The following is a 23,045-nucleotide window of genomic DNA, read 5'->3' on the forward strand; positions in this document are numbered from 1 at the left end:
TGTACCCAAAAGTAATTTACAAAGAGACAATGATGTTGAAATATTTTCAGTACAAACAGGAAAGATCTCGTGTGCTGGCCATTTGATCTAAAATCCAAATCTGATCCTTCATTTTTCTGTCCCTTCCCAGCAGTCCTTTTCACTCTTACCTTTTGCCAGTCATGTGCCAAAGAAAGTCAGCTCACTTCTTGTTCTGTGCTTCAAGAGCTGTGTATTTACAAACGGCCTCGTAGCATCCCACATCGATTTAATATAGTTTTAATTTCCTAGAGTGAATGTTTTGATTAACTAACCTCAAGGTTTGGAGCACTAGAGTTTGTGCCAGAAAAACAATGTATTAAGTACCTGGATATGGGCAGGGGAGGTTTTAGTCACTAAGGTCAGTTGTTTTGGACATCATTTCCACCTATTTGGAGCCTCCCCCAGTCCACTCTGTATGCACAAAGCTTTCGTTGGTCACTTTTTATTGTATCCTAGAAGGAACTGGTTTCTTACCATTCTCCTGTCTGATCTCAACTTCCCATTATTCAAAGATAGTAGATCTGAGAGTTGGCAAAAAGCTGCAGATAGATGCTATCTATCATTTATGACAGAAGCTAATTAAGGATACTATCAATCCCGCACAATCCTTTTCTTGGGCAAAGCAAAAAGAATAAGGAAATTATAGGAACTGGGTGTTTATGAGAGGAACAAAACTGAATTCACGGAAGTTTATCATGTTGGGGGATACTAAAGCTGAATACTAATTTGCACATAGTGAATCTGTTTCTCAGAATTTCATTTTAAAAAATTTAATAATCTTTGTGCCCTGAATCACCCACCACTGCCACTACCAAACCTCTCTAGCTTGTTAATTTGTTTGCAGGTCTCTTAGAGATATTGACAGCTTAGGTGATTTCTAGTGGCAGAAAAAAAAAAAAAAGGCGTGCGACAAAGATTTCCCTCAAACTCAAACGAATCTGTTGTGTAATGGTAAAGCTGGTTCAGAGTACAGGTGCACGCGCTTGGCTCCTGTTCTGCCCTGAGGGGGGAGAAGAGGTGAGCCCAATCCAGATCAGGTGTGGGGGTGGAGAGACGCATCCACAGCAGAGCCTCACAGTGTTGCAACCTTAGCTCATACCAAATCTCTGGGAGAGTTTCTAGCTGCCTGTGAGTAACTCCAGGTTCCCAACTCTCCAGTGTGGGCTGGTATCCTGGGAACCACTCAGAGATCAGCTCCTTCCGAGAGGCACTTCCGGTCTTGAGAGGCTAAACAGCCTTCCTCATCTCTCATGGACCACAGGCTTCCCACTTGAGACAGCAGAGCTGAAGGCTGAAATTCCTCAAGGTAAAAAGACTCCCCTCCCAGGAAATGGACTCCTCCATTGTCCTTACTTGATTATTCAGGCACTTTCACTTTTCCATATATAGGAGTCACCTGGGAGCAAGCTGTGACCAGCCGGGAGTGACACTTCTGTATTCCATCCACTCTCTCCTTCCTTGCCCATCCTTACCCTGTCCTCATACGCCCATAGGCACTTAGGCAGAAGTCACCTCCTTGTGATTCTGCCAAAGATCTGCTGCCTGTTGGGTTTGTAGGGAGGAGGAAAAAGAAAGAAAGAAAAGAAAAAGAAACAACAGGCAAAGTTTCATCTTTGAAGTTGTCACCTTGGAGAAGTGAAGTCGAAAAGTGTGACACAATGAATGGACCTGTGGATGGCTTGTGTGACCATTCTCTAAGTGAAGAGGGAGCCTTCATGTTTACATCAGAATCTGTAGGAGAGGGGCATCCAGGTAAGTAGGTTGTCTTGAACTCAGGCAAGCCTGCCGTTCCGTTCCCAGCCTGTGCCCAGAGAGTTAACTTTTACTAGGGACCTTAAAAACAAGGTTCATCAGCTGCCGCAGAGACTCTCTGCAGGAGGTGTGAGCTGGTTGTAAAGTTGTCACCCATGTTGAAGCCTAGGTCCATGATGCTGCCCTCTCAGCTTCTCAGCAACAAGGGTGCTGTGTACTGTGTGTTCTCACAGAACTAAACTGAATAACATATTTTTGAGTAAAACTTTCATCTAATACCAGTGACCTATTAAAGTCAGTGGAGAATGGTTCTCAAATAGGAAAAAAGTTTTGCACATAAACCATGCACAGGTTAGAAAGGATTAGCACTGCATTCTAATGGGTGCTAAGATGGAGCTCCAGACGGCAAGGACCTCAGAGGTGCTTTCAGACACAGTATAAACTTCCTAAAGAGCAGTACTTTTCAACCTGTGGGGCTCCACTCCTTGGGAGTCGAACAACTCCTTCACAGGGGTCACCTAAGACCATCAGAAAACACTGTTATAATTGTTCATAACAGTAGCAAAATTACAGTTATGAAGTAGCATGGGGGTTGCCACAACATGAGGAACTGTAATAAAAGGTCACAACATTAGGAAGGTTGAGAACCACTGCTATAGAGGAATATTCAAGCATTGCTTTGGTTCTTGAAAGGGGGATGGATTGTGATGGGAAGCTAGAGACAATTGTCAGTGACAGGACCATGAATAGGTAGTCACAAGTTCTGATTGTAGGACAGAGGTTGTCAAGCTGTGTAGGACAGAGGTATCACACCATAAGGCTTGAGGAAGCCAATGGCTGGGACTTACTCCTATAGGGTTCAATTTGGTAGATCTTGATAGGTAGACGCTTAAGAATTCTAATTTGTAACAGCTTTTAGGAGGTGCTGCTTCTGCTGATATGGGAATACCACATTGAGAACCACCGACCTAGGAGAACTCTGGGGTTGATAACCCTGTTCTAGGAGGACCCTGGAGTTAGGCACACTGATTTGAGGTCGTGAGAGCTTACTTACATCCATTGTGGGTGCTATGGTGTGTTACCAAGTGACTTGACACCAAGTCTAATTTTCCTGCCTGCCTTCTCTCACCAAGAGATTTAACGTCATACCTTGAATGGCATACCTGTGTGCCTTATCCCATGATCCCTAACTGAAGACAATCCAGGCCCTCTTCTTTCAGAAGCATTTTGTTATGTCTAAGACCATTTCTTTGATTGTTACATCCTAGGCCTTGGAGGCAAGATGCTCCTGGAGTGTGGTGGCTAGAGATCAGATATGCAGCTAAGCATTCCACAGTACATGAGTGAGTCCCACAACCAAGAATTATTTGGCTCCAAATGTCAATAGTGCAATTGTTCATCATAGGTACATCTCTGGTTTTCGACACACACTGCTCCATAGTTTCTGATAGTCACCCATATTTTAGAAGAACATACTATGCCCAGAGAAAGTGAGATCTTCTCAATGTCTACTTGTCTCAAGTATAGCCCATTGTACCTAACAGCAATGTGTTTAGTGGACAGAGGATGAAGACATCTGTCAATCCACTGACTGTTTTGCCTCCTTAATGGTAGCCTATCTTTCTACTATAAATTAAGTGTCCAAGTTGGTTGGTTTCCTCAAAGGCTTGGTGATTTGTTGACCATTCCATGGCAAAATTCTCCCATATTAGAAAGATAAAATGACTGTCTTAAGCCTATGGAGTGATAGAAACTTTGAAATCCTGAGTAGACTTCTCAGAAAGAAATTCTTCCAGGGATTGATGTTGCTCAGCAGTATAGATAGAGCTTGCCCCTTAGCATGTGCAAGGCCCTGTATTTAGTGGCTTCATCCCTGGATGGAAAAAAGAAACGATCCGAACTGTAATCACAGTACTTGGAAGCTGGAGTTGGGGAGTTAAAACATCAAGATTACCCTTGACTGTAGAGCAAGCTCAAGGCAAACCTCATTGTGTGAATATCAAAAATCCCAGATGGGAGCGGGAGGGAGGAGAGAGAGGAAGGCCTCTCAAGGATGTAGGAATTATCAATCAGCTATCTTCATGACCTTGCTAATTTTTCCCTTTACCTGTATTTCCAAATATAGTGGCCCTTCATGTGAGCTGTGCCCTTTAAATGAATGGGATTTCTGGATGTCTGTCAGTAGTTAACCTATGAATAGCTCCTAGGCATTCTGACAGTCAATATTAGCCACCATGTAATTTATTTTAGAATGTCAGGAGGCCTTTCCTAGTACAAGTGGCAGAGGCTGTGGACTCACAACCTTCCCAGATTTAAAATGAGCATCTGAGTCGGGCGGTAGTAGTGGTGCATGCCTGTAATCCCAGCACTCTGGGAGGCAGAGGCAGGCAGATTTCTGAGTTCGAGGCCAGCTGGGTCTACAGAGTGAGTTCCAGGACAGCCAGGGCTATACATAGAAACCCTGTCTCGAAAAAAAGAAATCCAAAAAACAAAACAATGAATGAATGAATGAATGAATGAATGAATAAATAAATAAATAAAATGAGCATCTGCCACTGGCAGAAGGATGGATAGAAAAACTCCATCATTTATTTCAAATTAGAAAGTTGACCTTCAATGGTAAGTTGATCAATATCTTAGTATCTATGTTTGGTAGCTAAACTCCTTGACTCAAGATCTGAATGCTCAAAAATAATCTCCAGGAGCTATAGGGATACTCAGTGTTAAGGGCACTCGCTGCTTTTGCAGAAGACTGGGGTTTGGTTCCCAGAATCCACTCCAGCTTCAGAGGACCAACACCTGCTTCTAGATTCCATGGGTATCTGTTCCTACACATCTACATTCTCCCAAACAGATTGTACACGTGCATATACACAAGTAAAAAGAAATCTTAAAAAAACACTCTTAAAGAGGAGACTCTTTGGGCATTTTGAACATTAATGGAAAGAGAATATTTCTTAAAAAGGAGGTTCTTTTATCTCTTAGTTTGTTAGTAGACACACTTTAACTGCAAAGCTGGAGTGAATTTGTGCACAATGTCACTTGGTGATCTACGTGTTAGACTATGTAAGTCCTTTAAGGTAAACATCAGAAGCACATCAGTTCCCAGTTCTTGCTGAACCTTTGTCAGTCCCATCTTAGCCCAGCTTGCAGGACATACACATGATTTGAAGGAGTGACCAGAGGGAGGATCTGAGAGCTTCTTATGGTAGTGATGTCATGAACAACAATGGTGCCTCTGGGTTCTCTTGTGGAGGGAACCATGGGTGATGCCATATACTTGGGTTTGTGATTTGCATCTTTTAGCTTGCATCTGTAGAGCCTTCAAATGGCGTTTGTCTGGTCACTTGTACCCAATCTTACTGATTTTATGAATGATGTTAGACTACAGCCATAACTTTTCTAGATGGGGAATAGGATTGGGGAATAAAAGACTTCTTAGTATAATGTGATTATGAGCTTCTTGGACTCTTAGAAGAGCTGGCTTTGAAATGTATTTTCCTTTTAAGGGATTCTATGAGTCTGTGTAATGTATGTCATCCAAAATGAGGGAGGAATTAGAAGAAATTAAGAATTCAAGTACTTTTCATTTCTGGGGACTCATGAGGCCGCATACCTAGCCAAGGAGTTATTGTATTGGCCCTTAAAGGCTGCTAAGGGAGGGAAGGTCATTTTATCTCTGTGGTGTAGCCACTGGTGGCAAGTCTTGTCATGCTTTTGTAAATAACAACACACCCACACTCATGCGGGCAACTGCAGTCAAACTCAGTGGGTCACTAAAATAAAGCAGCACAGTAGAGGGGGGACCTAAAGAAAAGGCTCAAAGGGAATGGAGGAGAATAAGAGAAGGTAATGTGAATTGGTTACAAGCAACATTATATTGTGCATACACACACACACACACACACACACACACACACACACATGGAACTGTCGAAGAATAGGGAAAAAGTCAAAATCTATAAAAGTATTTATTAGACAAAATAATTCTCATTTTTGATATGTGAGAGAATATCCCTTTTATTTTTGAGAGACAGGTTTGGTAGGCTGACTTATAAGATGTCTATTTTAGCATTTAAGTTTGCCATGCTTATCAGTTATGTTACTTGTTACACTCAGTGTTTGTTCTTATCCAGATAAGATCTGTGACCAGATTAGTGATGCGGTGCTGGATGCCCACCTCAAGCAAGACCCCAATGCCAAGGTGGCCTGTGGTAAGAGATAAGTTCCCCTTTTTGCTGGGTACTTGAGTATGCTGGACAAAGAAGTTCATGGTGCACCTAGATCACAGAGTAATATTCAAGCCCAGTCAATGTCCTCCTGTCCACAGGAGAGTTCTTTTGAAAGTGACTTTCTTACATTGTATCAGGCAGAAAACATTTCTAATGATGAAACAGATTCTTCATCTAGAAGTTGATGTTAGATGTCATCACTACCAGAACTAGCGGGGGGGGGGGGGGGCATGGCCTCCTTAGCAAAGGTTTCACTGGGACTTTGGGGGCTTTCTAAGTTCTTAGATGAATCCTTCAGAGAAAGTAAAGAACTGGAAATGCTTGAGGCTGTCTAGAAGCTCATTTGATGGCTAGTTTATTTCAAGTTTATTTCCTAAATTGTGGCATGCCTCATATGTTAAATTAATTTCTGCATCTCATTTACCAGCAACAAAGAACAGCAGTTTCATTAATGATCCATACCCAGACCAACAACTTTCCAAAGGACCATCAGTGTTGAACAAACACTGAAGCCCTTGTCCATCCATGCTGTCCACTTATGGCCTCTGGGGGGTCCATGTAGGCAAAATATCTTTGTTGTTTTCAAGATAAGTTCTCTAGCACCAAATCTTTGTCTGATAGAAGGCTTTGTCACACAACATAGCCCTTGACTCCAGAGCATGGAAGGTCCTTGTCCAATCTCTGACCTTACTGATGGGGAAACACTGCTGGTTAGACTAGGCACAGGAGGCCCCAGCATGAACACTAGCATGGACTGTCATTGTCTGCACTGTGTCCTGTGCTCTGGGAAGACCCTTCCTTCCTTCTCTATAGGCACCTCAGCCCATGACATGTATGTCAGGTCCTTGTGTTACTCTGAGAGTAGATCTTACCATGATAGCATTGAAACAAACAGTGGAACTTTCTGTAAGATTCTGGCATTGTATTCATACTAGGGCTCTTGCTCCTGTTTTTAAGGATTCCATGACAGTAGATGTTATGTGATTCTAGTTCTTAAAGAAAAATTCCTTTTGAGAAAGTTGATCTGTTTTGATCCTTGCATTAGGATCCACATATTCCAGCATCATGGTCTCTCTCTCTCTCTGTGTGTGTGTGTGTGTGTGTGTGTGTGTGTGTGTGTTGAGAGATAATGTGTCATATGCATTCATCATGTTGATTATGAAAGCTACATGACTGGAGACAGGTTAAGTAGGTTGTCCAAGATAACAGAATCAATAAGTACTTTGCACAAAACTCAAATACAACTCATTTTTTTCAAAGCTTCGTTATTCTGCCAGCACTTGCAGATACTCAGTGATGAGTGCTGGAGTTGCTTTTTGTTGGCACAGTTATTCTTTCTTAGAAACTTCTCATTGAAGCCCCAAATAAGTTGTTCCATCTCTGCTTTGATTGGTCTAGGTACATGAGCTTCTGTCTGCTGCCTCATGACTACTGCCTACCTTCCTTTCCTTACAGAGACGGTGTGCAAGACAGGTATGGTGCTCTTGTGTGGGGAGATCACCTCTGTGGCCATGGTTGACTACCAGCGGGTGGTGCGAGACACCATCAAGCACATTGGTTATGACGACTCTGCCAAGGGTGAGGATGAGTTTGCTGGGTCTGTGCGTATGTAGATCTCTGCTGTATCCATTTCCCAAATGGAGTCAGATCTGATCCTCCAGTTTTACAAAAAGTACAAATCCTGTCCAGATTTTGATTATGGTTTTGATACACATTCCTAGACCAAGGTCTGGCCACCTTCTGTGGAGGACTACAGCTGGAGGGGCCAGCATGTCCCTGGCAAGTCTCTTAAGGTCCTGCTTTCCCTGTGCTGGCAGAAGCTCTGAATGAAGCTCCTAATGAAGGGGGCGAGCTTCTAGTGACAACATGCTCTGTGCCAAGCACAGGTGCCAGTGTCTACTTATGTCATCTGACTTCATCATTCCAGAATACCCTGGAGTGTTTCTTATGCAAATGCGGATATCTTGGCTTAGAGTATAACTACGGTGAGACGACACCAGGGTAGGTGTTTCTGTATTTTTCACGGAGCTATACTGCATTTTACTATAGATACAGAAAACAAGAGGCCTCATTTTCAAGCATCTAGGCCTAATTACAGGTGAAGGAGACTGGGAAGCCCAGGTTAGCACCCACACCAGGTGATGAAGGAGCAGAGGCCCAGGGAAGAGGTAAAGGCCAGGCAAGGAAGGAAGGGGGCCAGGAAGCACCAGGTGGCACAAGGATAACAGGGCTTCCCCGCAGATGCCACTGCTTATGCCTAGGCATGGCAGGAAGCAGCCAAGCCTGGGGATGTATCAGAAGACAGGGCGTGGCACCTGTTTGCAAAGACGTTTTGGTGGAACTTCAATTTGCCCATTATCCACACCAGTTTCCTAGAAAGGGCTCAGACCTGACTTCTTCAAGGTTCTACTATACTTTCTAGCAATAGATATTCATATAATTCCAATTTTTATTTTTCAGATTTATTTATTTAAAAAAAATTTCCTCCGAGTCTCTGTTGATCTCTGAGCCTTAATTTACAGAGGTCACTGAGAGAGATGTGTTGACCTAGAGCAGTCATGAGAAAGACTACTTCTTGGGGTGTGGGGATGCTTTAGAGTACCTGGGAAGAGAAACGGTCCATGAAAATTAATTTTCCCACTTAAGATGTGTGGCCTTTATAGAAGAAACCCATCATCCTGAAGAATGGCATTTTGGGATGCTACCATGTAAAGCCTCCTCCTGTTATACTCTGAGAAGTTAATTTATTTATGTGTATCTATATCTTATTCAATACCATGCCTTGCATTACGTTACAAAGAAGATTTCCATAAGGCAATATTCTTTAGAAAGGGCTCAGGGACAGAACCCAGGTATGGAAAAATTGAACTCAGCACTGGGAAGAGGTATTGTTTCAACTCAATGATTAGGCAAAATGGAAACAGCTTAACACACAGAGCAGAGCTCATTGGCACCTCTCTAAAGGTTATTCACTGAGTTCTACATCAAAGACATTCACTGGGGAATGGTGGGGGTGAGGGGAAGTGAAGAGCAAAGAAAACCACATGCTCGGGGTAGAGGGACCAACTCTGAGCTGTTCTGCGTGAATCTCTTTTCATCTTATGCAATACGGGTGTAGAATTGCGTGGTAAATGTTCAAGGACACTAACTGGGAGCTGGTCAAGTTTGCATGTGTGGAGGGGGAGGAGCCAGAGGAGGAACATTCCATCCAGCGATACCTAGGGGAGGTGGAAAAGTACACAACGCTTAAGGCTAGACCCAAGTGTGCTGTCCAAAGGAGTTCTGGCTCCCTGCAGGAGTTGCAGTTAGTGAGGCTTCCTTGAGCTAGCACTCAGCACGCAGAGGTGCAGCACCTCAACTCTGTACTGCAGCTTTGCAGATGGGGACTTGCTTCTAGAGTTGTAGCTTTGGCAAAGGACCCCAGCTCTAGGAGTCTCTCTTGACAGTTCATATACATGGTACTTATTATTCAGCATGTGTGTAGATAATAAATACATACACATATACATATACACACATATATGGGTAAGGTATATTATTGGGCTTCTAAATGACAAGATTCAAAAGAACTTTGATTTTTTAATAACTGCAGTGATATTTTCTTTTCTCCTTCTCTCCCTCCTTCTCTCCCTCCTTCTCTCCCTCCTTCTCTCCCTCCTTCTCTCCCTCCTGCCTTCACTTTAAAAGTGCTGGGATTAGAAGCAGGCGCCATGCCTTGGTAGTGCTTTGATTTTCAAGTGGGGTTCTGGAGGGTTCTCTGGGATGCCTAGGGGAGCAAGGCTGTATGTTACCCACCTGCTTATCAGCCAGAATGTCCTTAACACTGTCTGGTTTGTGCCCTTGTTGTGGGTTGTCACATTGTAGGATATACTTTTTTGTAAACAAGGTGTAATAGAATACAGTACAATATACCATGGAGAATCTCACTTTTAAAAGAGTTCTACATAACCGTGGAGACAAATATCAGGTCTTTCAACATCCCGGGCCTCTACTGTGAACCAGAGGCTACCACGCCTTACACTAAATGCTACGCCAGTGACTGAGAGGTTCACCAGGAACCTTATAGTTCTGTCCTGACACATGTATTCGCTCGGCTTGCTTCTGCCCAGGCTTCGACTTCAAGACCTGCAATGTGCTAGTGGCTCTGGAGCAACAGTCCCCAGATATCGCCCAGTGTGTCCACCTAGACAGGAATGAGGAGGATGTTGGTGCGGGAGATCAGGTATGTCAGCTGTGTGAGGGGTGGCCCAGTGTGGTGTGTTTGGACTGAGCGATGATCTGTGAGGGAAAACCTGCTGAGTCACTCTCTTGGGTGGTCTCATCCCTCTGGAGATCTGGGGAGGCTCATGTCTGCAGGAAGTTGAGCACTGCTACCTGGCAGCGGTGTTAGGCAGTGTGGTAGAAGCCTGTGATTGCTGATGACAAATGTAAGCAATGTCTTCTTCTAAAATGCCAAACACGACAGTGTTCTGTGTGAGAGAGAGACACTGCAGAACTGTTGAAGAACCAAACAAAATGTGAGATTTGGAGAAAATTGCTGCTCTGAGTTCTAAGGCAGCTGTCCTACTCCAGGGTCTGATGTTCGGCTATGCCACTGATGAGACAGAGGAATGCATGCCCCTTACCATTGTACTCGCTCACAAACTCAACACCCGGATGGCAGATCTGAGGCGCTCTGGTGTCCTTCCCTGGCTGAGACCTGATTCTAAGACTCAGGTGAGCTGTATCCATCACCCCTGCGAACCTCTCTACAGGTGGTCTCTATATACCAAATCAAGTACACCAAATCATTTTTGGTTCTGGGCACATTTTCCCCACGTCATACATATTTATTGTCACTTGTCAAATGCTTTTAAAATACCTATATTTTAATTCATTCTTTTACAACACACACATACCCTCCAAATGCTTGGTTTTATGCCCTGTTATACATACACACATACACACACACACACACACATACACACACATGTACCACATGCTTGGTGACATGACATGCTATACACACGCATGCATATGCACCCCACATACTTGGTTATAGGTTGTTATACACACACACATACACACAGACGTGAACACACACATGCATATGCACCCACCACATGCTCAGTTTTAGGTGCTGTTTTATACACACACACACACACACACATACACACAGACATAAACACACATGCACATGCACACCTCCACATGCTTGGTTTTATGCGCTGTTATTTACACACACATACACCTCATACTTGGTTATATGCTGTTATATATACGCACACGCACACACACACACACATACACACCACGTTTTGTTACGTGCCCTGGAATCCTCCCTTATCTCCCCCACTTCCATCTAGCCCTCCTTTTCTATAACAAGTCCTCCCTCCTACTTTTTTGTGTTTCTTTGTGTGACTAACACACTGCATTTAATTATTGTTGCTTGCATGAACAGGGGTGAGGGGCTACTTACTTGAATAAAGGTAACTGACTATTTATTGCCCACAGTTCCTCAGGGAGCGCAGGATGTTATGAGCCTCTCTCCTATCCACAATGAAATGTTGATGGGCCCAGCCTTGTGCAGATATCATGCAGAGAGCCAAAGCTCCTGTGGATTCAGGGTGCAATGCCATGCATGTTATATCCAGAAGACAGCATCTCACAGCATTCTTTCCTGACTTCTGGCTCTTCTTGGATTCCTTCCACTCCCCTTTCAACTTTGTTTCCTGAACATTCAAGGAGATGGGACCCTTCCATTTAGGGACAGGTACTCAGCGATCACTTATCCTCAGCACTTTGATCAGCTACGAGTCTCTGTTGTCAACGCCTACTACAGATAGGATCCACTCCAACCTAGGTGAACTCATTAGCAATTTGGGAGTATGAATGCAAATATTTAGAAGGCAGCTTCACATCGTGTCTGTTCTTCACTATGGCCTATGCTCTCCTCAGCCATGGGGTTTGCCATGCCAGACGTGAGGGAGGGACCCTCAAGTCTAATTAGAAAGTGGTTGATTACACCTCAGTCATGCTATTTTTAAGATAAAAATATTCTACTTAGGTACCCAAAGCATTATCCATTTTGAAAGGAATCACTTATTTGAAAACTCTTTCAGGTGAAACACATTTCCCATCCTTACCCTCATCAAAATTTATTATAAAATTATTAAAAAAAATCAGACAGGCTTAAAAATTATTCTATTTTTATTTTGCTAGCATATGTAGACCCTGATGGTAATTCTCTTCCTGCCACAAGTTTACTTTCTCACCAGTTAGAGACATGGTGGCCCCTGCCTTTATGAGCATACAGGCCGCCCCACCATGAGCAGGCTGTCTTTCTAGGACTCCTTTCCTTGTCTTTACCCTTGATGAGTCCCATTCCAGCCTCATGGGACTTGATCTCCCTCCTCCCCACCATGATGAAATCCCTTTCTATTTGAAGGACAGTGGTGATGTAAACATTAACACATGTGGAGGCTCCGTAACACTCTTCAGTCTTCTGATGGCCTTTGACCAGTGGTGGCTGCCTGCCCTGGCTGCTTTTCTATGTTCCAACGTGTAATGTCTCAAGGTCTTGGCACATCTTCCCCTACATGTTATCTCCATCTCTGCACACACTTGGCTCCTGAATCTTCCAACCCTCGTCCTTCCACATCATCAGCCCCATTTCTCCCTCACTTTGCAGGCTCACAGGCAGAGAGCCTACCACGTGCGTTCACTGTCACCCTTTACTCGGCAGATGATGACGGGGCGGAGCACAGCATGTTCCCCAGGCCTGCGTGGTGCCATCTGTCTCCATGGTACTAGTGTCTCATATGTCCCCAGACAAGCATCCTCTCAGCACAGCCAAGCCTTTCCTGGACTGGTACCTACTTCATCCAAGCTGGCAACAGTACTCTGTGCCCCTAATAGGTTCTCCCTGCTCGAGAACTGTAGTTAATTTTTTGTCATCTTCACCATCTCTTCAGAATTCTCTATAGGTTTTTGCTTCCTGTCAGAGGAGGGCGGAATCCACTTGTCATTGCAGAATTCAGAATTTCACGGTATTCCACCATAACTTTCCCCTGCCAGCCCTCTTCTCAGTGTCTCCAATACATTAGCATCATCCTACTTAGCTTATCCTTGGTTCATAGGGCTTGTGCACCATCCTTTATTGTGTTTGTGGTTTTGCTTTGGGGACAGCAATGCTCATATCTAAATGCTACTTGTGCCCCCCCCCCAGACTTTTCTCTCTCTCTCTCTCTCTCTCCCTCCCCCCTCTTCCTCCCTCTCCTCTCCTTCTCCGTCTATCTCTCCCCCCCCCTCTAGTTGTGATTGGACTTTTATAGCTCAGCATAATGCATGTAGCTGTGTCTAGTTATTCTAGCCACCAAGATGCATCCTTCTCTCTGGGCAGAAGTATCACACTGGATCCACTTGGGGCAACTGAGAGTGTGCTCATGGTCCCGATAGCACATTTTCTTAGGGCTTCCTGTGCTATTCTTATGACTTTCTAGGTGGAGTTGGGGGTCACCAGCATCTCTCAGCTTTTGCTGGAGGTTATGGGGCAGAAGAGCTAACATGTAGACTGAGGTCGTACCAAAAGAAGGAGCATAGAAATGTGGAGTTCCCCAGAAAAGACAACCCCAGAATAGGGGCGGGTAGAAGACAACAGGTACCCTGAAGTTTTCTTTCCCTCTGGTAAGAAAGGAACAGAAGGAGTGCTTTGAGCTACTGTAGCTACAGTAAGAAAGACCTCATTCATTTCCCGCTCACAAGAAAGAGGTTTCCGGGTCTTAGGAGCTCTGAGGGAAAGAGGGAGTCTAATGGGGACGCCCTTTCCTGAGAGGACGCATGAGACTCCACAAGATGCAGTATATGTGCCTGTCACAGGGGACCGTGAGACACTGGACAGCCCAGCTGCCTCCAAGGTCTGCCTCTATGCAGGGAGTGCCACGCCAGGACAGTGGCTGGCCTCCTCCTCTACAGCCTCTTTGTGAAGGATTTCCATTGTCCCCGTGTTGACTGTGACCAGGATGAGTCTTTCCACCTGAACAAATTACAGCTGCTGACCCTGACAATCAGGGCTGGCAGTCCAGTGGCTATTTTTGTACCAGGTCAGAGCTCTGTTTTCCACAGTGTGTTTTTCCCCGTCGCTGCTGACATGACGAGATAAGAGCAGAGCTCAGGCCTTTGCTTTGCCGCCCTGTTCCAGGAGATCTGCAGAGATGCAGCCTAGCATTTGCCCAGTAGGGTTGGGACATCAGGTCTCAGTGGAAAACAGCTAGCTTGGGGAATTGCCTCAAGATTGAACCTCCTAGCCGGGCGGTGGTGGTGCATGCCTGTAATTCCAGCACTCTGGGAGGCAGAGGCAGATGGATTTCTGCATTTGAGGCCAGCCTGGTCTACAGAGTGAGTTCCAGGACAGCCCTGTCTCCTATACAGAGAAACCCTGTCTCAAAAAAAAAACAAAAACAAAAACAAAAACCCAAATCCAAAAATCCAAAAAAAAAAAAAAAAAAAACCAAACAAAAAAAACCAAATAAATAAAAAATAAAAAAAAGATTGAACCTCCTCCCAAGGCTACATGAGATAACTTTGATCCTAGAGCCTGATGAGTGTCTCCACACTTGGGAGTCCCCATCCCCATTCTAGTTCCTTCTTGTGCAAGGATTTAGTGGTTCATCCTCAATGATTGTGTGCCTTCCAATCTCACTAGGGTCAGATGCTCGGTGGCCAGAGCTCTTTCTATCTCTTCCTTTGGTTGTCTCTCTGTTGCTTTTTGGACCAGAAGGACACTGAGCAGAATTCTTAGCAGAATACTTGATCTTAGCTGAATACTTGATCTTAGCTGAAGGACTCAAAAGTGACAGATGGCTTGGGATGGCTGTCTAGGCCACCTTGGCCAAGCAGAGACCGTATTTCTGCACAGCCTTAGCAAGGGACTGATTGCTGCAAGGTCCTAACTGGTCCCTAGGATAGAAAACTATTCTATGCCACCTAGTCAGCCAGTCAGACCCCTGCTTAGGTTTTTGATATAATATAGGCACACTCATGTAAGCATCTCATGACCCTCAGCTGTGTGGATACTGCAGATAGGTACATATTGTCTCAGGTAGCATGGATTCTGTCATCCAGCATATGGTTCATGGTCTTAAGCAGCAACTTTATGCTAAACAGAGCCTTGGCTATAAATCTCTGGGTCAGAACTCAGCTCTGGTGTGTGATTTTGACCAACGTGTTTGAATGGGCAACAAAGGTGACCAATTTATGCTATGGCTTCTAGCATGCAAAGCTTGTTTACCTATCACTTGATCTCCCACCTGCTGACCACCCACCATACCTTTAACTTTGCAAACCCAAATGTACCTACTTGCTTGTCCTTGCCACCTGAGATATCATGTGTCTGTGCTTAGTGACATGTTGTTAGAGGACAGAGTCTGTACAGAGCATTGTGCCTGTGCTACAGTGGGAGTGACAAGCTTGGGTTCAGTTTGCACAGTGTCTAATCCTGGGCTCTTCACAAACTGACAAGTTCTGATCTCTTAGTTTATGTCATTTGTAAAGTGGGGGGGGCATGACACCTCCCTCACTGTGATATCTTAGATCTTAATTGGTAATATATGTGATGGGAACAGAACTGTACATGGCGGAAGTGAATGTTTGAGGGGTCTCCATGGCTTGCCCTAACAGGACCTTATAAGCAGGATCCTGATTCCTATCCAAGTATGCTCCATTTTTCCTTCTTTAGGCAAAACACTAAGACAATGGGGATTCAGAGCTTTCTGCCGTTTTAGCTTAACAGTCCCGACTAGAATCTCTTTCACCCTGTCCATATAGCTAGCAATGTCTGCTGGTCCCACTCTACTTCCAGGATCCTTTACTGAGGACAGAGGACCACTTGCCAGGGTCTTTCTCTCTATCTCAGAGGCTCTATATGCCAACAAATATAGCTGTGGCTAAAGATCCCTCTTGGTCCTTCACATTCTAGACTCAAGATACCCTTGCCTCTGCCAGTGAATTTCTACATTCACTCACAGCAGTGGGGGAAGTCCAAGGGAAGTGGCCAGAGAGGGTCACTAGCATTAGCAGTCTCTCATCATCACAGTTGAAAGACAGTGCCACATATGTGTGCCTTGTTCTATCATCACAGTATAGAACAAATCAACAAATGTAAGCCTGTGACATCTTCCATCTCCAAAGAGCCTTTAGGGACAAAGGGACTCTCTTGACCCCTCGGGAGCTCAGGATGCCTCCTGGAGATCTACAGGTGTCAAGAGCTGACAGTCATGTGTCCTCAGCTCAGGCCTGGGCCTCACAGTATCTCCCCCAATGGACAGGTAACCGTTCAGTACATGCAGGATAATGGTGCAGTCATCCCTGTGCGCATCCACACCATCGTCATCTCTGTGCAACACAATGAAGACATCACACTGGAAGCCATGAGAGAAGCTCTGAAAGAGAAGGTGATCAAAGCTGTGGTGCCAGCCAAGTACCTGGATGAAGATACCGTCTACCACCTGCAGCCTAGTGGGCGGTTTGTCATCGGAGGTCCCCAGGTGCGTATTAAACTCTGGATAAGGCCCTGCTGTTGGGTCTTGATAACTGGACTGCTCGTGTCCCAGAGTACACAGATGACAAGATGTAGTTCTGAGTGTCTCAGCACAAGGTTGAGCCCCCTTAGTAGGTCCTATGATCAAATAGTGTTGGGAAAAGGCAGAAGGTTAAATTCCTTATTTTCTTGAAGGATGTTTTAAAGTCTAGATAGGTAAGTGTGAAATGTGACTCTCTAAATAGGCTTAAAATAACTGGATTCTCCCCAGATTGCTAAATCTAGCTCCATTTAAAGGTGTTAGCTTGAACTGCTGCTGCACAGAGTACACTTATGAAGTAAGCCACATGGTGGCCCTGGCCAGGATTACAGCCTGGGGTTTTATTTATTGCAGTACAATTCCTACTGCAGGTGGATGGCTTCTTATGGTGGACTCAAAGGGAAAGCATGACCCCAGATGGCCTCTGTCCCATTTCCTGAACTTTCCAATGAGGCCCTGACAGGTTGCCTGGTCTTCATAGCTGGTCAGTTCCAGGAAGGACTGAGACGAGAGAATTCATGGTTTCTGTCTGATTAAAGGGAGCCTTTGAGAATGCTCACGGTAGATTCGGTGTCCTTTCTTCTGCCCAATCTTCATTCAGTGTCAGTGGTTCTCATCTCTTGTCCGTTTGTTGCCCTCTGTAGGGGGATGCAGGTGTCACAGGCCGCAAGATTATTGTGGACACATACGGAGGCTGGGGTGCCCACGGTGGCGGTGCCTTCTCTGGAAAGGACTACACCAAGGTGGACCGCTCAGCAGCTTATGCTGCCCGCTGGGTGGCCAAGTCCCTGGTAAAGGCTGGGCTCTGCCGGAGAGTGCTTGTTCAGGTAGGTTGCCCCCACCTTCTCTGATCCTTCCTGTCCTTGCCAAAGGCCCCAGCCCAGCGGGGAGTAAGGAGATACTGGCCCAGTGGGACAGCCTTCTTTTTGTCATTGGTTGCATCTCTGCATAAATTGCACTGGCTACTGTGACTGGATCCCTGGCAAACTAGGGAAGGAGAGAGCACCCCTGAAGACAGAGGGCTGCTGGGCAGGAGAGGTAGGGGTCCTGTTGGCAGAAGAAGTGTGGTGGTCACTGCTTCTGCTCTTTAAAGTCAGTCCCTGAGCCAGATCTTTCTCAAAGGTGTCCTATGCCATTGGTGTGGCAGAACCTCTGTCCATTTCCATCTTCACCTATGGGACCTCCAAGAAGACCGAGCGGGAGCTGCTAGAGGTGGTGAACAAGAACTTTGACCTCCGGCCTGGTGTCATTGTCAGGTAAAAGTGCCATCGCGGTGCTGTTGCCTGGCCCCTTCCCACGCCTACACTCAGGTGGACACCGAAACATGAAGGGCTCTTCAGACGCTTACAACAGGAGGGTCTCAAATGCCTGACCCTCTCAGCACAGTACCTGGACTCATAGATCAGTTCATGCCCTCACCTTGGGGTGTCTGGTTTCCAGCAGAAGGAGGCCCAGCAGAGAGTAGCCATGATGAGTCCATCTTTCAGCAGCTGGAATATCTCAGGCCAGATGTCTAGGTAGCCAGTAGGCAAGTCCATTCCTACATGCTATCATGGCATCCCTATTTTCTGGCTCTTGGACATGAGAACACTGGCCTTGGCTAAACCAGTGGAGTAGAGTAGAGAAAGTGACCTCAGGTAAGAGTTCAAAGCCTAGTCCTGGTGTGTTAGTGCTCAGCTGACTCTGACCTTGGAGCTTCCACTTCTTAACCTAATCAGGATAGCACTGTGGTATAGATAGGGTGCAGGTGTGGGAGGGAAAGCCTTTCTTAGGACCACCCCTAGAGCCCATGACCATTTCCCATTTAAAAATGATCTTTGCCTCCCCTGACTGTGCAGGGACTTGGATCTGAAAAAACCCATCTACCAGAAGACTGCGTGCTACGGCCATTTCGGGAGAAGCGAGTTTCCCTGGGAGGTCCCCAAGAAGCTTGTGTTTTAGAGCTGCTGGGAAGTTTAGCTCTGTCCCATACTCACCTCTTCAGGATCTCAAGTCCCTGGTCTCCTAGCCTCTCCCAGAGTGCCCTCCCTACCTCCTACCTCCTACCTCCAGGGCGAAGCCAGCTTTTTCTAATTTTACCCTATCCAGCAATCTGCAAACATCTTGTGAAAGACATGGCAAGTGGCTTCCTGGTGCTAGGTTATCGGGTCTCCTTGCGAGGGTAGTCACTGTTCCCTGCCTGTCCCTCAGATGACAGCAATGTTAATTTTGTGTAAAAGTTACTCCTATCTGGCAGGAAGTCCCTCCCTCACCTCCTCCCATAGTCTGAATATGACCAGGCCATTTCTTCCTCCATCCTGCACATGTGCCCAGATGAATATATTGCACACACTTCTGGCTTCCCCTTTGCATTTACAGCCTGAGATCCTGAGCCAGGGCTCGCTAAGGGACCCTCTGAAATTAGGCATCTGCTACATATAATATAGTCACTACCCCGTGAGCATTTACACTGTGTGAGGAACTAAACTGTGTATTCTTCATCACGACACAAGGTTGTGTCTTTACTATCCACAGTAACAGATAGGAAACTAAGGCTCAGAGAGTTTATGAAGCTCTGACAAGTTTGCATAGCCACATGTCAGAACCAAGGAGAGGATCTAGTTCTGACTCTAAGCCTCACATCTGCATTCCAAACAAGATGCTGACCAGAGTGATGACAAGTGGATTGACTTGAGGCTATGGCGACTTATTTAAGGCTTGGGTTTCCTGAGAATTAGGAGATGAACCCAGTGGCCCTTGTTGACCCCTGGACAGTGTTCCACAAAATCAGAATGGAAACTTTACCCCTGTCTCATTTGTTCTGGAAGAGGTTTTAAGGAAAGCTGGGTATCTTGGTCTATCAAGTTGGGCTGGAGTCTCGAAGCTTCATGGTCCTAGCCCCCAACACTGAAAGACAGGTGTGTGAGTTCTCTGGGCATAGGTTCTAGTCATAGACAGCCTCATGTGCTTCCCTCTCCACAGAGGAGAGGCAGCTGGAGAGCACAGACAGACAGCCTCTGACTGGGGACCCTGTGCCCTCCAAGGCTTTCTTCCTCCCTTGACCATCCTGCTTATGCAGTCTAAATGCTGCTGGGGGCGTGAGTGTTCTAGGTGGAGTACCAGCCTCCAAGCAGTCAACAAGTTGCCAAAATCTCACGAGAACTGTTCTTTACCAGTTAGCTTTTCAAGACATGTCTGTCCAGCAGGGTCCCGGGAACCACATGTTTCTAGGCTTCCCATTATGATCCACATACCCATCCTGTCCCTAGTTGGGGCCTCTTCACAGCATACTGCCTTCATAGCTCCCAAGAACGTGGGTTCAGAAAGCCAGTGGTTCTGGCTAGGAGAAGGGCTGGGCAGCTTTGTGAAGGAGCAGACACCTTGCATCTGTGCCTTGACTGGACAGAGATCCCAGCTTTCCCCTTTCCACCAGGGTTAGGAAACAGCAGAGCCCCACTGGCCAACAGATCCTGAATTTGTGTGTGACATAGAAGCTCGAGTCTCTCTGTAGGGTTCGGGGCTGCCTGGGAGCTAAGTTCCTCACAGCAGAGGGAAGGATGGGTATGCAGAGCCTGAGTTCCTGTAACTTAAGCTTTATCAAAATAAAAATCCAGAATTGTATACTTGCACTAACCCTAAGAGTAATGAGCCTCTTTTTTCTTTCTTTCAACATTTCATATGAAACAAAGCCATTATTTGTTAATATTACCTGATGGTAGTAAGGTGAATAAAAACTCAAGGAGCAAGGACACTGTACTTGCATTTTATGGTGTGTGTGTGTGTGTGTGTGTGTCCAAGGGAGGGCACCGGGAGACTGGGTATCCTGCTCCATTACATTCTGCCTTGCTTCCTTAAGACAGTCTCTCACTGAACCTAGAGGTAGTTTCTTGCTTGTACAGCAAGTACTCTTCTTTACTAAGTCTTGTTTGCAAACCTGCTACGCTTAGTTTTGTTTGCAAAATCTGAGATGCTTCACTGTGAAACACTTCTGACTTCCTGAGCTGCAGAAAATCTGGGTGCATCTTCAGGATTACCCTCTGACCTGTATGGGACCTCCTCCAACCCCTGTGAACTGACGTTTTCTGAGACCCAATCCTGTACTGCCACTGGGTTACTATATTTGCACCATGTCCCACTAAGGTAGAGATTCTTAGTAATTCCTCTTGCAGCCATCGAGTCCTGGAGCAAGTCCTGTTGAATCTGGAACTTGCAATTTCCTAGAAGGAGGTATTGTGACAGGCATCAGTTTTGGGACATGTGCTTGAAATAGGCTGAAGGCAGATCAGTATCACTCCTTATTCCCATGACCTGGGTGTCGGGAAGGACTGGTGTCTAACTAAGACCCAGGCCTGTTGCTGAGAGGAGAGAACAGAAGCCACAGCCAAAGGCAGCTGGTCTCAGGCCTTGGGTGTGGTTGGCTCTATTGTCAGAGCAGCCTCTAGTTCCTAGAGTCAAGAGACAGCATCTTCACAGAAAACTGACCTTTTCTTCAACAACCTCTGTGAGCAACAAGACCCCCCATGAAACATCTGGGAATGCCTGTTTGCAGGATGGAGGTTCATGAATGCAAAAAAGGGAAAAACTATTACTAAAAGGAAGAAAGTGAAGGGCTCAAAATTCCAGCATGGGCAGGGGAGGGGCTCCTGAGGGTCCACCAACCGCCAAAGGGCTACTGGGGGAATGAAAGAGTCAATTTCCTTCAGGGTGTTGAGTGGATCTAGCAGATGGTCCTATATCTATGCACATACAGACATACTAAATGGACTCTGGGTTTTACTTTATTTTTGTTGTTGTTGTTGTTGTTAGTGTTTTGTTTTGTTTTCCACATGAAGTTGGATAAAACAGTGGTGGAGCAAAGGGGTGAAAATGAAAGGCAGGAAAATGGGCAGGTTTGATCAAAATGCGTTACACTGCATGTTTGACGTTCTCAATAAAAGTAGAGGGAAGAGCTAGGAAGTTGGCTTTACAGTTAACATGCTTGCTATGCTAGCAGCGATCATAAGGACTACAGTTCAGATCCCTATTACCCAGGTTAGTTTCAGGTGGGTGTGGCAGCTCACCTATAATTCCAGCACTCAGAAGATGGAGATAGAAATAACCCAAAGCCAGGTGGCTAGCTAAGCAATACCAACAAAGTCTGGTTTCAATTGAGAGACCCCACCTTAAGAAATAAGGTTGAGATTATAGAAGATTCCCAATGTCAGTTTCCATGTGTGACCATACACATAAGGACATGCATAGTCACATTTTCATATGTAGACCATATATAGACGCGTGCAGAAAGAAAGAAAGAGAATATACTTTTGAACCATAGAACACTCAAAGGTCAAGATCATAGTAAAATATGGATGGCTTTGTTTTCTGTCACTGTGATAAAACACCATGGCCAAAGGCAACATAGTGGGAAAAGGGTTTATTTCAGCTTAGAGTTTTAGTCCACCATAAAGGGAAGTCAGGGCAGAAACCTGGAGGAAGGAACTGAAGCGGTGGGACAGCACTGCTTAGTGGCTTGTCCTTACAGCTGCCTCATCCCACTGTCTTATACAATCCAGGACAGCGCAGAGTGACACCACCTCCATGGGCTGGTACTCCCCACAGCAACGATTTGTCGAGAAAATACCCAAAGGCTTACTTATAGACAATCAAGAAAATACCCATAGGCTTGTCTATAGGCAATCAGATAGAGTCATTTTCCCAAATGAGTTTCCCTCTCCCCAGGTGACCCTAGTTTGTGTCAAGTTGACAAAACAAAAACAAAAATAGACAAGCAATCAAATACAAAAAAAAAATTGACAAAAACCCAAACTAAGAAAACACCCACCCCCGCAAACAACAACAACAACAACAACAACAACAACAACAACAACAACCAAACAAGCAGCACCATAGTAGAAGCAAAGAATGTTGGGAGGGGACAACTAGCATGGGCAGAGACCTAATAGGTGATCGTCACTAAAAGTCAAGGCTATGAGAAATACTGCTAGGAGTTCAGTGACATCTAAACATGTCTTACTGGGACAAATATCTGTTCTATGTGAGGTTCCGTATAACTTCTCACTTGCCCGCAAACGTGTGTTGTGAATTATCAGTAGATGTTCTTAGTTAAAAATATTTTGAAATGAAAGATATATTTTGTAGATTGTATTTGTAAAAGGCTTAAAAATAATTTTGTATTTTTGTGCACATCAAATTATAAAGATTTGTTCTTGATGTCCTCAATTTCTACCTCTACCACATAATGGTGTTAATCCTAGAGGACTTAATTAATTATTACAGATAAATGATACTCATATTTCTAATTTAAAAGATTAAAAAATATGTGCGTGTGACTAATGATTCATTTTTAGGCTTTCTAGTTGCAACTGCTCTAACAGAAAAAGCAACTAAAATGCTACGTTTATTTTCTATAATTACATAGTTATTGCCTATGTTATGGTATATGCTTGGTGTTCCAACTTGGATTGGAGCAAACAATGGAACTGGCCATTTAATGAATAAAAGTTAT

The 23,045-nt window shown here is 45.1% G+C and overlaps 1 protein-coding gene across 1 annotated transcript; it reads left to right on the plus strand.

Annotated features, from left to right (window-relative positions):
- The first annotated feature begins 1,093 nt into the window (after positions 1–1,093).
- Positions 1,094–20,263, plus strand: Mat1a (methionine adenosyltransferase 1A). The gene is made up of 10 exons (XM_052190211.1): positions 1,094–1,327; positions 1,411–1,773; positions 5,910–5,987; positions 7,461–7,583; positions 10,115–10,227; positions 10,578–10,721; positions 16,310–16,528; positions 17,206–17,388; positions 17,684–17,817; positions 18,400–20,263. The coding sequence occupies exons 2-10, from the start codon at positions 1,680–1,682 to the stop codon at positions 18,500–18,502; spliced, it is 1,191 nt and encodes a 396-aa protein (XP_052046171.1). The 5' UTR covers positions 1,094–1,327; positions 1,411–1,679; the 3' UTR covers positions 18,503–20,263.
- Positions 20,264–23,045: the final 2,782 nt, after the last annotated feature.

This window comes from Apodemus sylvaticus, chromosome 8 (assembly GCF_947179515.1).
Source record: "Apodemus sylvaticus chromosome 8, mApoSyl1.1, whole genome shotgun sequence".
NCBI lineage: Eukaryota > Metazoa > Chordata > Mammalia > Rodentia > Muridae > Apodemus > Apodemus sylvaticus.

Bases quoted from the DNA above. Each gene is read 5' to 3' on its own strand.
- Mat1a (XM_052190211.1), top strand. From the start codon at position 1,680: ATGAATGGACCTGTGGATGGCTTGTGTGACCATTCTCTAAGTGAAGAG. The intron at 1,774-5,909 runs GTAAGTAGGTTG...GTTCTTATCCAG, and splicing joins TGTAGGAGAGGGGCATCCAG to ATAAGATCTGTGACCAGATT. The intron at 17,389-17,683 runs GTAGGTTGCCCC...TCTTTCTCAAAG, and splicing joins GCCGGAGAGTGCTTGTTCAG to GTGTCCTATGCCATTGGTGT.